The following is an 18658-nucleotide window of genomic DNA, read 5'->3' on the forward strand; positions in this document are numbered from 1 at the left end:
ACTTGGCACAAATGTTCCCCATGAGGAGTCGACGTGTCATGCGCAAAACCTGGACCCCTAGCTTAAAAGTCAAAGTCACAATTGGAGGTCAAAGGTCAACAAGGCTTTTTTCCTGTCCGGTCCATAACTCTCCCATCCATGAAGGGATTTTGATATTACTTGGCACAAATGTACCTCATAATAAGACGATGTGTCATGCACAACTTTCAGACCCCTAGCTCAAAGGTCAAGGTCACACTTAGCAGTCAAATGTTAAAATAGCATGAACAGGGTCTGTTTCGTGTCCGGTCCATAACTCTGACATTCATTAAGGGATTTTAATATCACTTAGCACAAGTATTCCTCATGATGAGACAACGTGTCATGCGCAAATCCCGGACCCCTAGCTCAAAGGTCAAGGTCACAATTGAGGTCAAAAGTCAACAGAGTTTTTTTCCTGTCCCGTCCATAACTCTGCCATCCATGAAGGGATTTTAATATTACTTGGCACAAATGTTCCCCATGATGAGACAACATGTCATGCGCAAAGCCTAGACCCTTAGCTCAAAGGTCAAGGTCACAATCGGAGGTCAAAGGTCAATAAGGTTTTTTCCCTGTCCGATCCAGAACTCTGTCATCCATCAAGGGATTAAAATATTACTTGGCAAAAATGTTCCCCATGATGAGACGACGTGTCATGCGCAACACTCAGTACCCTAGCTTAAAGGTCAATGTCACACTTTGAGATCAAAGGTCAAGAGGATTTTATTCCTGTCCAGTCTATAACTTTGTCATGCAAAGGAGGATTTAGATATCAGTTGGCACAAATATTCCCCTGGATGAGGCAACATGTCATGCGCAAGAACCAGGTCCCTAGGTCTAAGGTCAAGGTCATATTTAGAGGTCAAAGGTCAAATTCAAGAATGACTTTGTACGGAACATTTCTTCTTCATGCATGGAGGGATTTTGATGTAACTTGGACCAAATGTTCACCACCTTGAGGCACCTTTTTTTTAGAATTACGCCCCTTTGTTTTACTATAAATAGATTTTATTGTAACTTTTTTTATTACTGGCGGTAGAGAAAAATCGAGACCACTTTTCTGTTGTACAGCATGCAAGTTACATCCAATTTTAGGTGTATTTTGACCTATCTCTACCTTGTAAAGGGTTTCTTGTGGACTTATATTATATAGATTTTTTTTTAAAGATTAATTTCCCTTTGTTGTTATTATAAATAACTTACATTTTTATAATCAGCTAAAAGAATTCAATATGAAAACAACTGTGGGTTTTTATACATGCACATTTTAATCCAAGTGTGGTGTTATAACATATTGTATATGTAGTACAATATTGTTTATACATCATTGACAGATATCAGTTCATTATGTTATACTGCAGTAGAGAAAATTAGGTGCCTTCCAGTAGGGGACTTTGTATTGCATGGCAATACTTCATTCACTTGTTTAAACAAAAGACACAACATGGTTTCCAGGCTGTGCAAAGAAACGGTGAAATTAACAGACGCGCAATATCATGTCTATTTTAAACAATGAAATCCAAGCTTGAAAACAAAACAAGCAAACAAACATTTTAATAGCATGCTTTCCGTGGGTTTGCACGGTAGTATTATCTCTTTTGTACGACCTTCATTTTTTGTCACGGTTTTTCTTCGCGGAAAGCATGCAAACTAACCAACATTACAGCTAAAGACTTTAGTTTACACGGATAAATTTGATTTCATGATTGAATTGTATAGTATGTACACATATCTGAATGGCATATTTGATTTATGTATATCATTGATTATACAAGACTAAGTAACTTAGACACTATAGATAAGTAGACAGGGCGAATCAGATCTTTTTTTTTTTCTTAAAAATGAAAAGCTAAACTGAAAGCTAAATATCTTTGGAATATTGAAGCATTCGCCGACAGGAGAAAAAATACGTCAAAGAATAATTTTCTTATGAAATAGTGTACTTTGCAAGTTAGGCACTCATTGAAAGCTGGTGAGACGGAGAGAGAACGTGTACTTTTATTTAAACAAAAGACACAACATGGTTTCCAGGCTGTGCAAAGAAAGGGTGAAATTTACAGTCGCGCAATATCATGTCTATTTTAAACAATGAAATCCAAGCTTGAGAACAAAACAAGCAAACAAACAAACACAAATTTTAATAGCATGTATTCCGTGGGTTTGCACGGTAGGATTATCTTTTTTGTACGACCTTCATTTTTTGTCACGGTTTTGTTCGTGGAAAGCATGCAAACTAGCCACCTTTACAGCTAAAGACTTTAGTTTACACGGATAAATTTGATTTCATGATTGATTTGTATAGTATGTACAAACACATATCTGAATGGCATATTTGATTTATGTATATCATTGATTATACAAGACTAAGTAACTTAGACACTATAGATAAGTAGACAGGGCGGATCAGATCTTTTTTTAAAAAAAAATGAGTTCGGATCTCAATGATGCACATACACCAATGCTGATAAAAAAATCAAAAACTTGATTCATTATTAAATAGATTCTTTCTTTCCTTGATTTCTATAGAAAATTTAGGATAAAGGCAAGTTAATAAAACATGTGTTCGCGTGTTTTACTAACATGTATGTTTTTTTAACTTTGTTAAATTGCTCGTTGTTTTTTTTTTTTGCCATTGCCTGTCAAATACAGTGTTGCTTAGTTTATTACTTTATTTTATCATATTTTAAAGAGTAAACTTCTAGGAATGAAAGTTAAACAAAAGTATCGTTATATCAAACAGAATGAGAATACATGTATCTTCACACAAGTTCCGTTTTTCTCCAGGAAAACTATTATACATGTTTTTGTGGGAAAGCTCGTTTATGAAATAATTCTCGGATTTCAATGTTTAGCGGGATTCAAAGTTTCAAAAGAAAAGAAAAGAAGTTTATTTAAATGTTTTCATTTTCTGTTACATGACAACATGAATTTCGCAATATCATAAACTAACATGATGTTGTTCTTTCTTTACAGAAATGTTTTATATCATTTCTATATGAATCTATGAAACAACATGATTTATATCAAAAACTAGCTACATGTTTTGTTGCCTCTATGGAGTAACATGCGAGCTTAATTTCCGTGTATTACCCAAAGCAAAATTTTAGATCAATGCAAATTCCATGACAAAGAATTATTGACTTGGGACATGAATGTAAGGGAGACAATCCGATTTGAAGGGAATTGCTTTAACACAGTCAATAATTAAGGGAGAGAATTCTTGAAAATTCTCGTTAAAAGCTGACCATGCAACGTAACATGTCATGTAGCAACAAAAGTATATATAATCAAATTGACATCTCTTACTCAGCCAGTCTAGTTAAAATAGTTCTTATGTTAGCTGGCGACGTAGAACTTAATCCAGGACCAGATAATAATGCAGATCACTGTTTATCATTAATTCATCAAAATATTCGGAGTATCAGAAACAAATTGGAATACATCAAAGATAATTGTTTAGATTTGGACCTCCTTACTTTTACCGAAACACATCTTTTTCCAGAGTCTTATGAAAGCACAGCGCTCGAAGGATTCGATAAAATTTTCCGCAAAGATGTTTCGCCACATTCAGGAGGTATCCTTACTTACTGTAATGCGCATCTTAAACCAAAACGAATATTTGAACTTGAAAATATATTACCTGAATCTCTGAGCATCCAAATTTACGATAAAACGAAGTCTTTCCTTATCTGTGGTATATATCGAGCACCAAATCTTAAGGCTGAATTTTGGGACAGAGTAGACATATTTATTAAGCAAGCGTCTGAAATTACTAGTAATATCATCCTCCTCGGTGATATTAATGAAGACCATCTGAACAGTTCAAATCATAAATTCCAAAACATTCTTGCTTTTAACAATATGATCAATTTAAATAAATGAGCCAACCCGAGTAACAAATAATTCAGGCATATTATTAGATCCAATAGATATTTCTAGCAATATTATCCCATTATACTCTGGAATTTTCTATACGCCCCACGAAATAAGCGACCATTACGAAACATCCGGATACATAAAAAAGTGATTTTTTATCATCTCCGTGTTTACAAACGAAAAGTGCGGAATTATAATCGCGGCGATTATCAGGCTCTAAATAATTTGATACGATCAACTAACTGGTCATTTCTATATACTGGATCGGTTGATGATGTAGTAAATCTTTTCCACGAAAAAATTATTCAACTTATCGATATCTGTGTTCCCACATCTAGTGTTACTATACGTCCGAATGATAAACCGTGGTAAAATTCTGAGATTCGTAGAATCTCGAGACAACGCGACGGTCTAAAACGAACGGCACTAAGATCTGGTGAAATTTCGGACTGGACAAATTACAAAACGATAAGAAATAAAGTAAATAACAAGAAAAAAACATTCAAAAGGACTATTTTTTAACACTTTAGAATTTTCAATGAGTGAAGTTGGCTCATTAAACCCTAGACAATATTTGAAATTGGTCAGAATGTTGGTAAAAGAAAATTTTAACAAAAATGACTATATACCACCATTATTTAACGACCAAAACGAATACACAATCTCAGATGAAGATAAAGCGAACGTTTTAAACGATTATTTTGTTTCTATTTCGACACTCGATGATTCGCATACTGCTCTTCCAGATTTTAGCTTAAAATCAGATACATGTTTGAACAACGTTATTATTACAGAACAAGAAGTAACCGACATCTTATCTAATCTTGTTATAAACTAGAAATTGCTTTTGTAAAAAAGCGCATGTCTCCCCCAATGCAAAGTCCTATAGACAAGAAGTCAATAGGGGTCAGGAGCGAAAGTCAAAGAGACACTTATGGTTGGCTGCAATAGGGATCATCTACTTGGCATGTCCAGTCATCCCGCTAAGTTTCAACACTCTTGGCCTAGTGGTTCTCAAAATAATTAGGGGTCATCTACTCTGCATGTCCAATTATCCTATTAAGTTTCAACATTCTAGGTCAAGTGGTTCTCAAGTTATTTTCCGGAAATGATTTTACATGACCAGGCCCCTGTGACCTTGACGTTTAATAGACTGACCCAAAAATCAATAGGAGTCATCTACTCTGCATGTTCAATCATCCTATAAAGTTTCAACATTCTGGGTCAAGTGGTTCGCAAGTTATTGATCGGAAATTGTTTTCCATGTTCAGGCTCCTGTGACCTTGACATTTAACAGAGTGACCCCAAAATCGATAGGGGTCATCTACTCTGCATGTTCAATCATCCTATTAAGTTTCAACATTCTGGATCAAGAGGTTCTCAAGTTATTGATCGGAAATGGTTATCAATGTTCAGGCCCCTGTGACCTTGACCTTTAACGGACTGATCCCAAAAACGATAAGGGTCATCTACTCCGCGTGTCCAAACATCCTATGAAGTTTCAACTTTCTGGGTCGAGAGGTTCTCAAGTTATTGATCGGAAACGGTTTTCTATTTTCAGGCCAATGTGACCTTGACCTTTAACGGAGTGACCCAAAAATTGATAGGGGTCATTTACTCTGCATGTCCAATCATCCTATGCAGTGTCAACATTCAGGGTCAAGTGGTTCTCAAGTAACTGACTGGAAATGGTTTTCAATGTTCAGGCCTCTGTGACCTTGACCTTTAACAGAGTGACCCCAAAATCGACAGGGGTCATCTATTCTGCATGTCCAATAATCCTATGAAGTTTCAACATTCTGGGTCAAGTGGTACTCAAGTTATTGATCAGAAATAGTTTTCAATGTTCAGGCCCCTGTGACCTTGACCTTTGACGGAGTGACCCCAAAATCAATAGAGGTCATTTACTTTGCATGTACAATCATCCTATGAAATTTCAATATTTTGGGTCAAGTGGTTCTCCAGTTATTGATCGGAAATGATTTTCAATATTCAGGCCCCTGTGACCTTGACCTTTGACGGAGTGACCCCAAAAACAATAGGGGTCATCTACTCTAGCAGCCCTACAACCCAATCAAGTTTGAAGGTTCTAGATCAAATGGTTCTCCAGTTATTGATCGGAAATGAAGTGTGACGTACAGACGGATGGACGGACGGACAGGCGGACGGACGGACGGACAGGGCAAAAACAATATTTCTCCCAGAGAGGGAGTGGGGGGAGACATAATAAAGCGAGTTGACCCGATGAAATAAGTCACAAAATGTTAAGAGAAACATCGAAAACTATCTCCTTACCACTTAAAATCTTATTTAATCACTCTCTATCAGAAATAAATATATCCTAGTTTATGGAAAAAGGCAAATGTCATGCCAATTTTTAAGAAGGGCGAAAAATCTTTGCCATCTAATTACAGACCAATATCCTTAATCAGTTGTGTTGGCAAAGTTATGGAAAGAATTATATTCAAAAATATCTATAATCATCTCCACTCTAACAATATAATATATAAATATCAGTCTGGCTTTCTCCCTGGTCATTTAACTGTATATCAACTTATTGATATTTATAATCAAATATGTAAATCGTTTGATGAAAAACAACGAACATGCATGGTATTTTGTGACATCTCTAAAGCATTTGACAGAGTATGGCATAAGGGGTTATTATTTAAACTTAGATAATATGGTAGTTCGGGTAATATTCTCGATTGAATTAATTGCTACTTGAAAGACCGCCCTCAAAGAGTTTTCGTCGGTCAATCATATTCTAATACAAAAAGTATATATGCGGGTGTTCCTCAAGAGTCAGTGCTCGGTCCCTTATTATTTCTAATCTACGTGAATGATATCGCCGAGTCCTTAATAATTACAACTCGATTATTTGCGGATGATAGCTCCCTTACAGTATCTAGTACTGACATAACGCTTATGGAAATAACGTTAAATTCTGACCTAGAAAAAATTTCCCCACGGGCCAAACAATGGCTAGTTAAGATGGTAAATGGCACGTACATGTAAATAACATTGTGAAGTCTGCGTCTAACGTCCTCGGATCTATGCGTCTGTTAAAATATAAACTTAAACGTACAACTCTTCATCAGATCTTCATCAGTTACTTAAGACCCCTAATGGAATATGCGTCTATAGATTGGGACAGCTGTACACAATACGAAAAAGAGCCGCTAGATAAAATCCAACATGAAGCATCTAGACTAGTTACAGGTCTCACGCGTTCCATATCAATTGAAAGGTTACTAAAAGAAATCGGCTGGGTGTCACTCTCAGATCGCAGAAAAATACAAAAATAAACTTTGATTTATAAGTATAAGCACGGCCTATTGCCGGAATTCTTAAACGATTTATTCCCAAATTCAGTTAGAGAAGCCACACCCTATAACTTAAGAAACGACACCAATTTCATAACTCTGTCTAGACGAACAGAAATATACTCCAGATCTATTATTCCGTCATCTCTTGCGCTATGGAACGAACTTGAGAATTATTTTCGTGATTCACCAACTCTGTCGTCATTTAAATCTAACCTAAAAAACTGTTTAAACCACCAGAGGTACCATCATTTTTCTTACATGGTGATAGATCTCTTACAATTCATGATGCGGGAGGTCGTGGGTTCGATCCCCGGCCGCGTCATACCAAAGACGTAAAAAATGGTACTATAGTAGTAGCTTCCTCGTTTGGCGCTCAGCATTAAGAGGATAGTGCTAGGACTGGTCAGCCCGGTGTCAGTATAACGACTGGGTGGGGTATCATGCCACGTGTCTGCGGCGTGATACCGGTATTCCAGTGAGGCAGCACTATAAAGTTGGGCATTGTGCTCACTGCTACAAGTAGACACCGTCGTTTATAAGACTGAAAAATTGTTGAAAAAGACGTTAAACCCGAACACACACACACACACACACACACACACACACACACACACATCATGCCAGAATGAGAAATATGTGTAGCAACTTGAATAATGACCTTTTTTGAATCATTTAAGAGAAGATCCAAACTGCCAGTGCGGTAACGGAATAGAAGATGCAGAGCATTTTTTCTTCGAATGCAATAGATTTAGAAATGAAAGGCTTCAACTGTTTCGCAACACTCGCATTTTCCATCCATTAAGGTCTGAAAAATTGCTTTTTGGTCTAGCTAACTTGAACGACGCAGAAAATCAAACCAAATTTAGTGAAGTACAAACATATATAAAGAATACAGGTCGTTTTAAACCAACCTAATACTTATTTCATTTGTTCCCTGTAAAGTCCTCCTATTAAAGAGAAAATGCATTTGGGGCTGGGTGGTTGGCTTGGGTCGGTCGGCCTTGATATCTGGATGTGATATCTGATTTGTAATATCTACCGTAATTATGCAATTATTACCCTACGTTCAAAAGTGTGTGTGACATGTATATAATATAGCTAACATAAAAGAATCTTAACTCTGTTCTTATGCAAACACACTTGAAGCCTTGTACACTGGTGGGTGCTTTAGGGTCAATGACCTTCTTGTTTCCTGTCTGGTATGTAATTTTGTCATGCATATCAGGATTGAAATATTAGTTGGCACAAATATTTCCATGGATGAGATGATGTGTCGTGCCAAAAAAGCTGGATCCGGAGCTCGAAAATTTGGTGGTTAAAGGTAAATAGGACATTTTGCTGTCTAATAGTACATAATAGGGATTTTAATATTACTTGGCACAAACGTACCTCTTAATAAGATGACATGTTGTGCACAACACCCATACCCCTAGCCACACTTGGAGGTCAAAGAGGGCATTTTTGCTTTCTCGGCTTTAACTCAACAATACAAAAAGGGATTTTCAAATTACTTGACACAAATGTTGTCAGTGATAAGACAAAGTGTCATGCACAACATCTGTCTCCAACGTCAAGGTTACACTTAGAGGTACAAGGTCAATAGAGAGATTTTCCCCGTGTGTTCCATAACTCCGTCTTACATTAAGGAATTTCAATAGTACTTGGCACAAATTTATCAAATTTATCAAAATAATGATGTCATGTTTATATCTCGTATTCTTAACTCTAAGGTCATGGTTGCAGTTGGAGGTAGAAACTCATGTTTTTTTCCTGTTCCATCCATAACTCTGTCATCCATTCACGGATTTTGATATTAGTTTAGTCACTTGACACTAATGTTTCCCATAATTAGACAATACGTTATGCGCAATACCAAGACCCCTAGCTCATAGGTCAAAGGTACTCAACAGTACATAAAGGGATTTTCATATTACTTAGTACATATGTACCCTTTGATAAGATGACATGTCATGTGCAAACCCATACCCCTAGCTCAAAGGTCAAGGTCACACATAAAGGTCAAAGACCAACACTGATCTTTTCCTGTCCAGTAATAAAAGCTCATATATCATATGAAACCAGTTTAAAAAACTGTTTGTATTTTTTCTTCAGAACTTCTTCCCTTTAATATGATGATTTCTTACATTTTTTCTCATATTACCGCAAAAGTTTTAAATGAAATGGTATCAAAATTGAAATGAAATGCCTTTTTGTATTGTAGATGTTATAAGCAATGAAGAAATATGCTAATTTTAATCCAGACTTTTGTGTTATATAACAAATTGTGTATTATATATCATTGACAGATATCAGATCAATATGTTATGCTGCAGTAGGGAAAATTAGTTGCCTTCCAGTAGAAGACTTTGTATTGCATGGCAATACTTCATTCACTTCTTTATTGTTGGTTTAGACTAGATGTATATTACCTATGCTAAATTACCACTTCTTTCATTTTGGTCATTTTCTTTAAGATCCAGTTTTGGCGAAGATAAAAAAATAGGACATAATTCTTAGCAGTCTTGAAAGTTCTGCATGAAAACTAATGAAATTAGACTTACCCTCTTATTTCAACATTTTGCCTTTGTGTTCGGGCAGTTTTCAGCATATTTGGAAGTTTTTTTTATGTCGTTTGTCAAAAACTGTTTTCAGCATATTTTTCTGCTTTATTATTGTGTTGTAGGTCAACGTTATTGTAAACACAGTAGCAAATTCACTTGACCTATCATGTGGAAGTGTATCATCTGCTCTCTTGAAAGCCGCTGGACCAGATTTGCAGGGAGAGTTGAATACAAAATATGCAAACGGAATTCAGAGTGGTGAAATAGCCATTTCGTCAGGAAAAGGGTTGAAATGTGATCATGTTTTTCATTGTACGTTAGCAAACTGGAATGCCGCAGATACTAATACAAGCAAACATGTAAGAACTTAACAGTTACTATGTGTACATTTAAGTTCTTTTACTTCGAGTTTGAATAATTGCCTTGACTGATAGGTAGATGAAGTCATTATATTTCTGCCATTCCACTTGTAAGCTCGTACAAATTTCGTGTAGTAAAGTGTTTTGTTACAAGTTGTGCCGCGATATTAGAAGTTTAAATGAAAATAAGATAAAATTATTCATCTACTTAAGCATATTTGGAATTCTTAATTTATTTAAAATGGAGTCCCTGTGGATAAATAATAAAAGTCACTGGTGACAGAAACAGTTAATCCATTTAAAGAATATCATCCAGATAGCGTAATGTTTTTAAAATGCAATGATAGCGTCTTGCTGCTTATCCCCTGGGAAAGATTCAACATAATATATGTTTTTATAACAATACAAAAACATATTTACATCAGATGGTGGTCATTTATTTGCCATAGGAATATAATTATTTGTTCAAAAACTCCTTTTCCAAAACTGACATAAATGTTGTGTTATACAAAATTCGTCACAGTTCTTAATCGTTTTATGTTTAACAATGTTATGAGTTTGAAAGCTTTCCAGAAATGTACCATTTAGATTAGAACAATAACAAACGTTGTAGTAATTGGAGAAACTTTGATTATTTATTAAAAATCTATGTAATTTTTCACCAGCCAAAGTAGTATTTGAAAGTTGTCAAAAGAATTACGGTTTTGAAAAACGAGTCAATAAACAAATCATTTTTACATCATATACAACCTTCTGATATTTCCTTCAAATTTTAATCATTTCTCCTATTCTAAATTTAAAATGGTACTTTAAAAGAAAGTTTTATATCATTTATGATTTGTCGTATGTCGAAACGGCACATTCTGAGTGCTAAACACGAAATGTTTTTGTGCCACCACCATCCCCTCACCCCCAATGAGGGGTGGGGGCATATAGATTTGGTCTTTTCCGTGCGTCCGTGTGTGCGTCCGTCCGTCCGAAGTTCTTTACACGCCTAGCTCAAAAAGTATTTGATATAAGTTGATAAAACCTTGCATGAGTCTTCATCATGATATGAACTTGCGCATCTTCTATTTTTTGTCTGGCTCCACTCCTATTTCCAGGGTTATGCCCCTGAAATAGTAAATGCATATTTTCACCTTGTGACACGCCTAGCTTAAAAAGTATTTGATATATATTCATGAAACCTTGCATGAGTCTTAATCTTGATATGAACTTGCGCACCTCCTATTTTCCATCTGAGTCCGCCCATAATTTCCAGAGTTATGGCCCCAGAAATAGACAAAAATGCACATTTTCACCTTGTGACGCGCCTAACTCAAAAAGTATTTCATATAAATTGATTAAACCTTGCATGAGTCTTTATCATGATATGAACTTGTGCATCTCTTATTTTTTGACTGCCTCCGCCCCTGTTTCCAGAGTTATTGCCCCTGAAATAGTCAAAAATGCACATTTTCATCTTATGACACACCTAGCTCAAATAGTATATAATATAAATGGATGAAAACTTGCATGAGTCTTTATCATGATATAAACTTGTGCACCTTTTATTGTTTGGCTGGCTCATCCCCTATTTTTAATGTTATGGCCCCTGAAATAGTCAAAAATGCACATTTCCCCCTAATAATGTGCATAGCTCAAAAAGTATTTGATGTAAACTCATGAAACCTTGCTTGAGACTTTATCATGATGTGACCTTGCACACTTGGCATTTTTCTTGGGAATTTTAGCGCTTATTACAGTGTTATGGCCCTTGAAATAGCCAAATAGTGGAATTTTTGTTTGTGATACTCATAGCTCAAAAAGTGTATGGCCAGGATTAATTAATGAATCCTTTTCATAAAATGTTTGTTCAGGCTATACCCCCTTAAGGCTGCAAACATTTGAATGTTTGCCCATTATTTGTGACAAATGTACAAGTGGGGGCACACCCTGTGTCCTTCAGACACGTTCTAGTTTAAAAGTCTGTTATGCGTAGCCTGTCTTCAACTGTTTACTGTAAGCACTCTAGAGCCACATTTTTTACCAATTTTGGTCAAAAACTAGGTCACTAGGTCAAAACCTAGGTCACTATGTCAGTTAATAGGAACACTTTGTTAACACTGTAGAGGCCACATTTTCTTCCTGATCCTTATTAAACTTTGTTTTGATATTTGTATGTATAAAATCGAGGTCAAGTTTGAAACTAGGTTACCAAGGGTCTTAAACTAGGACACTAGGTCAAGTCATTGAAAAACGGACAGGTCTAAAATTTCATTATTTGAGGTTAAAAACTAGGTCACTAAGTTAAATTATAGGAAAAAAAATTGTTAACACTGTAGAGGCAATATCTTCTATTTGAACTTCATAAAACGTTGTCCGATTGTTTATCTCTATGAAATTTAGGTCAATTTGTACTGGATTTCATGAGGTCTTAAACTAAACTGGTATTTCAAATTACAGAAAAAGCATTGGTAACACTCTAGAGACCACATTTTCGATTTTATTTACATAGAAAATTGTCAGAATGTTTGTGTCCATCAAATCAAGTTCAAAACTGGGTTACCTGAGATCTTAAGGTTGGACACTAGGTCAGATCATAGGTAAAAAAAACTTGTTTACACTCTTAAAATTTTGTCAGAATGTTCTGTGTCTATGAAATTTAGGCTAAGTTCAAAACTGTGTTATCTGACTGCTTAAACTAGGTATCTAGGTTAAATCATAGAAAAACCATGTTAACACTGGAGACAATAATGTTGACTTGATCATCGTAAAACTTTGTCAGAATGTTTGTCTATGAAATCTGTATCAAGTTTAAAAGTGGATTATCTGGGTTAAAAAATCGATCACTAGGTCAAATCATAGTGTTAAAACTCAAAGAGCCACATACCCAATTGTAAAGAGACTTGGTTGGAATGTTTGTTTAAGATCTAGGATGAATTTGAAGCTAGGTCACTGGGAGTAAACTCGGTCATTAAGTCAAATCACGGCACCAATATCTTAGATATAGTGGAATATAGCAATAACGACGCTGTTCCAGGTTCGATACCTTTTTTAATAATGACGTTACATACAAAACATTGCAAGGATGTGACGTTGACGTTTACGTTACATTAAAGCGCGCCAATTCCCGACACCTTGTTAACACTTTAGATGCCACTCAACTTGATGACCCTAAATCTAGGTAAAGTTCAAAAGTGGGATACCTAAGGTCGAAAATTATGTTACTAGTTCAAAGCATTGAAAATCTTGGATAATGATATTCTTGACTTACATAAAGCTTGGTCAAAATGTTGGTCTCTGTGAAATGTAGGCCAAATTAGATACTAGTTTATAATAAGAGGTAATAGCTAGGTCAGGTGAACATTTCAGGGCGGTCATGTTTAGATTTGTATTTGTATGAACTGGTTTACGCATGAAGGTGCTATAATAATGAGGATGATGATGTTAAGAATAATATTTCTAATTCTGCTTAAATGTGGAACATATATTGTAAGATGCTGTGTGATGCAAGTATACTTTATCTTTATGAAACTTTAAACAGTTAGAATATACTTTACAGTATATGTAATGTCCGTACTGACAAGTACACGTGACAACTGCAAATGTGTGTTTACTTGGACTGATATGTCTGTTTGAGAGTCATAATTAAAATCAATATTGATTGAATTTTAAGCTATTTAGTCACTAAATACATGTATATTAAATGCCCATTGGTAACTTTTTAAAGCTATTAAATTTAAGCAGTAAATCTCAAAACAGTTCACTTGTCAAACACTCATACTTGTTTATTTTAGGTTCTCAGAAGTGCAATTACAACTTGTATGCATGAAGCAGAGAAACTACGTCATTCAAGTATGGCTTTGCCAGCAATAGGGACAGGGAACCTTGGTTTTCCTTGTGATGTAGTAGCAACTGAAATGTTCAATGCCGTATCAACTTTTCCAGCAATGTGCCTTAAAGACATCCGAGTTGTTATATTCCCAACACATACACAAACAGTTCAGGTGAATTATTAGCTTGAAATATTTATAGGATTTACAAGTCATTCACGTATTAATGATAATGGTTTTATGTGGGCAAAATATATTATATTTATTGTTCAAGCGTTTGATATGTATTTATGCTTGTTGTAATCAGGATCAACTTTGAATAGGTTAAATATCATCAAAGTACAAAACGGGTATATCCCTTAACAATAAAGCTTGTGGCTAGACTTTTTGTTTTACTGCATCTTTGCGTTAATATCTTAGTTAACCATGACAAAAAGGGAGATTTGTTTAATGTGTTAGTTTTAAACTACAAAACTGATTTTAGTGAAAAAAGATTATAAATAGGTGGATTCTTTGTAAATGCCTATTTCTAGAATGATTTTATGCCTATTTCATAGAGTGATTTTTACAGAATCGACATTTATTTCTGTTTGAGAAGGGAAAAATGTGTGGGGTTAAGTAAAGTAGAATGTCAGAATTGTTTTTAATTTAAGTTTTTAATACACATGTTGTTTTTAAACAACAGTAGTATGCTCTTTGAGCTTTTGTAGCTGCTTGGTGTCCGTCTTGCGTCATCCATCTGTCAACAATTTCTAAAGAAATTCTTCTTCTTCAAAACTGCTGGGCAGATTTACACCAAACGTCACAGAAATGATCCTCGGGTGGCCCTCTTTTAAAATTGCCCAAAGAATTCAAATCCATCCAGAACTGCGGTTGCCATGGCAACTAAAAGGAAACTATTAAAAGGAGAAGTCAATATTGTTTTGATGTTAATTCTGTCTGCTGGGATTTCTTCAATCATTTAAAGAAGTGAAAGAATTTTCAAAATCGACTTAAAAATGAATAAGTTATGAGCATTTAAATATTTGATCAAAATGGCGGCCATTTTGTTTCCATGGTAACAAAAAACAAAATGGCGGATTTAGCAAGTTTATAGACACATATTTGAATTGTATTTACTTATTTCTGTAAAATAATCTCTCTATTATTTCCAGCTATAATGAAAGAAATTGCAATGTTGTACATCTTACACTCAAGAAATATATAAAATTAATCTGTTTAAAAGGTTATTTGCTAAATAAAGAACTCAGCAGTGTGTAAATGACGTCATACACACAAAAAATGGCTGCCTCCATGATCAGCAATTTTCTTAAATTTCAAACTGCCATATTTTTTTCAATAAAGGTTCGATTTTAGATTTTTTTTCAGCGTTATGAAAGCCTGTGGATGGCTTTCATATGAAATTAACTTATATAAACTGTCAGGCTTTCCTTGTCCTTTAAAAATCTTCTTCTCAGAATCTGTAAGCCGGATTTCAACAATATTTTGTAGAAATGATCTTTTGGTGACCGTCAATGAAAATTGCTTAAGTAATTCTATTCCGGTAAAGAACAGGGCCGCCAGGGCGGGGCTTATTTTCCCTCAATGGCTTTATTGTAAATTACTAAAATCTTCTTCTCCAAAACCACTTGGCAAATTTAAACTTAACTTCACAGGAATGATTCTTGTATGGCTGCCTTTCAAAATTGCCCAAAAAATTCAAATCCATTCAGAACTGTGGTTGCCAAGGCAACCGAAAGGAAAACCTTTGAAATTCTTCTCAGAAACTGTTAGCCGGATTTCAAAAATATTTTGTATAAATGATCCCTAAGGTAACTTTCTACAAAATTGCTTAAGCCATTCTATTTCGTTAAAAAACATGGCGCTCAGGCGCCAGGGTTTATTTTCCCTATATGACTATATTGTAAATTTTAAAAATCTTATTCTCTTAAACCCACTGTATGGTAACTACACCGGTAGCCGTGTGCTAGGATCTGTCCAATTTGGCCTCTCCCGAGCAAATAAATGTCAAAAACATCAGGTAAGTTTTGATGTTTTCTACGATGAAACACATATTTTAACATAAAGATTTATTCCGTTTTCAGTTTTCATTCTAAGATTTAAGTTATTCGATTTAAAAAGATCTGATTAATCCAGTTTTAATTACTAAGTGATGAAAACGTGCAGATTATGGGAATCAAGAAGCGAAAACGAAATTTTTAAATGATGTTATCAAACCTCTTGCAATTGTATCATCAGAAAAATCAGTTAATAAGAAAGAAGAAGTATTTTCACATATCTTGTCATCGGTCTCAAAACTGAAAGTAAAGTATTTCTGCGAATAATACCATCGTAAGTCAGCCATATGTATCAAGTGTGTAACGGTTTAGATACAAGTAATTGAAAAGCAGTTAACGGTTTGGATTTAGTATATGCACCGGTATGGATAGCAACTTAATTCACATGCTGACGAAAAATCGGTATCAAAGTTGATAAAACCATATACAACCACATCTATCTCCTTCTTTCACCTTTGGGATATTAGAGGTAATCTTTTGTATGGATTGCATAAAATCTAGGGAAAGAAATAAACTGGTCATAAAACTAAATATCTAAGCTAAAAATAAGAGATATGTATAAACGATTCGAAATTGACTCTGTACCTAAAGAAAAATGTGTTACATTTAATAACGAATTTATTTCATAATATACAATGTATTTTCAAAATGAAACACTATATATCCTGACAGGTAGGTAAACCGAGTTTTAAAAAAGCAGCGTAAGAACGTTTGAGTACCAGGCTGGTTAGATATCCAATTCGTTCATTTTTTGAAACCCTGGGTTACATCTATCGTCTCGGGGGTGATTTGATTTGAATTCTTTTACAATAAATGTTCATTTGCTTATCACATTTGTCAATTGCTTGTTCAGAAGAGGGAATTAGTAAATACATGTACTTAGAAAGTAGTCCCAAATTAAACCAAAACGTTTGTTTGCCCTTTCACCTACTAACTTAAAAGCAACCCGGTCCTGTTCACATTAGCTATTTTAGTATTCCATAAGATGATTTACATCGAGTACTTGAAGAATACGAAGGACTATAATTGCACGCATCCGTTCGTCGACTTCCGCATACCATTTGTTAATAATTTGTAAGATGTTATAGTGGGAACTTATTTAAACTAGTTTTTCAATGCGATGATCTGACATGCAATAGAAATGTTCTATAATTCTAGTTTGCTTTGTTTTTACAAAGATATGACTCACTAAATTGAATTCTATACTATTTTTGTACGTACGCAAGCATCTCAATAATCAATAATTAGAATCAATTATCTGTGAGGATCTAGCATGCAAAGTAAGGATCAGCAAGTCTAACTTTAACTTCATTGCAGAGTAATGCCACTTCATTGAGCTTTGCTTTGGTATGTAAGCAGGTATCCAGCAAGCAAGTATACATAGGGCCCATATGGAACCCACATGGTTTCCCATGTGGGGCCTATATGGGCTACCAATATGGGACCCAGATGGGTTTTGCAAACCATTTTGGCATGGGTCTCATATGGTATGTTTTATATGGGACCATCGTGGGTCCCTTATGTTTCCCTTATCTTATAACCCATGTGGGACCTTTCTGGGTCCCATATCGTATATATGAATTATGGACAGTTAGGGGCGTTCTTGTGTGGGTCTTAATGATTTATTGATATTGTCAACAGGGTCCGTAACATTGCATTTGCCCATGTAGTTATTTCCGGATCACTTTGCACTGTTCTATTCTCAAGCTCTATTGCACCTCCAAGTCACTTTATTACAGATCCTTTTTAAGGCATTCTGTAAAGTAAAAAAGGAATGTCAGTCTGAGCACATGTCCATTAAAATCATGACTATTTGCAAAATATCATGACAGATTTGCCAGCATTTTACATGTTTCTAAGAAAACAAATGACAAATCTACAAGAGTACAAAGATAATCCAGCTTGCAGCTGGGAGATAGATTTGTACAAAACAAGAAAAAGTATTAACATATCATGCAAGTATAAAGAAATACTTTTTTGACTTTGGACAAACGTGATACATTTGTCCTGACCAAGCCCAGATATAGTCTATAAGGGTCCCATATGGGCTTGCCCGCAAGGTTCTGAAAAACACATGAAAAACAATTTTCAGTGTATTCATCAAAGTTGTTTCATACATTTTAAACAAAAACATTTCATTTAGCTATTTATAGTAATCAATCAAAACTCTGAAATGCTGAAATGATAAATCTATCAACATCTCAACTATGTTGCCATTATGGACGTTATCGTTTTCAAAATTGCGCCAGATTCAAATAATCTTGCGAGATTTGATTTTTTTTTTGAAAATTCTTTTTTTTTTTTTTTCTTTGTTAAATTCAGTGTATGCAATAGCAAGTTAAGATATGACTGTAAAATCGGTACACAATTTTTTACATTTTTAAAAAAAAAATTAAAAAAATATAAACATATGGGACCCTTCCGTGAAACTCAATTTTTTAGACCGGAGAAATGTATTGAAATTCGTAGAAAACATATAAAAACGATTGTTTAAACGACAACATTTGTAGTCTTAAAATCAAGACGTTCACTGAGACATTGTACATGGGTCCCATGTGGGTCCGATGTGGGCAAATACTTTTTAAACAATATGGGACCCAGATTGGACCATTCTGGGAAACACGTTTCTTTTGAAACCGA

At 34.9% G+C, this 18658-nt stretch overlaps 1 protein-coding gene across 1 annotated transcript in view; it reads left to right on the top strand.

Annotated features, from left to right (window-relative positions):
• The window catches only part of LOC128553209 (protein mono-ADP-ribosyltransferase PARP14-like), a gene marked incomplete at its 3' end in the record, with an annotated part of 34441 nt that overhangs the window by 13137 nt on the left and 2646 nt on the right, over window positions 1–18658 (top strand). The window contains exons 5-6 of the mRNA XM_053534330.1: window positions 9910–10146; window positions 13926–14135. Of these exons, the coding sequence (XP_053390305.1) occupies window positions 9910–10146; window positions 13926–14135 (447 nt within the window). The remainder of the gene's footprint in view (window positions 1–9909; window positions 10147–13925; window positions 14136–18658) is intronic.

This window comes from Mercenaria mercenaria, unplaced genomic scaffold (assembly GCF_021730395.1).
Source record: "Mercenaria mercenaria strain notata unplaced genomic scaffold, MADL_Memer_1 contig_3589, whole genome shotgun sequence".
Lineage (NCBI taxonomy): Eukaryota > Metazoa > Mollusca > Bivalvia > Venerida > Veneridae > Mercenaria > Mercenaria mercenaria.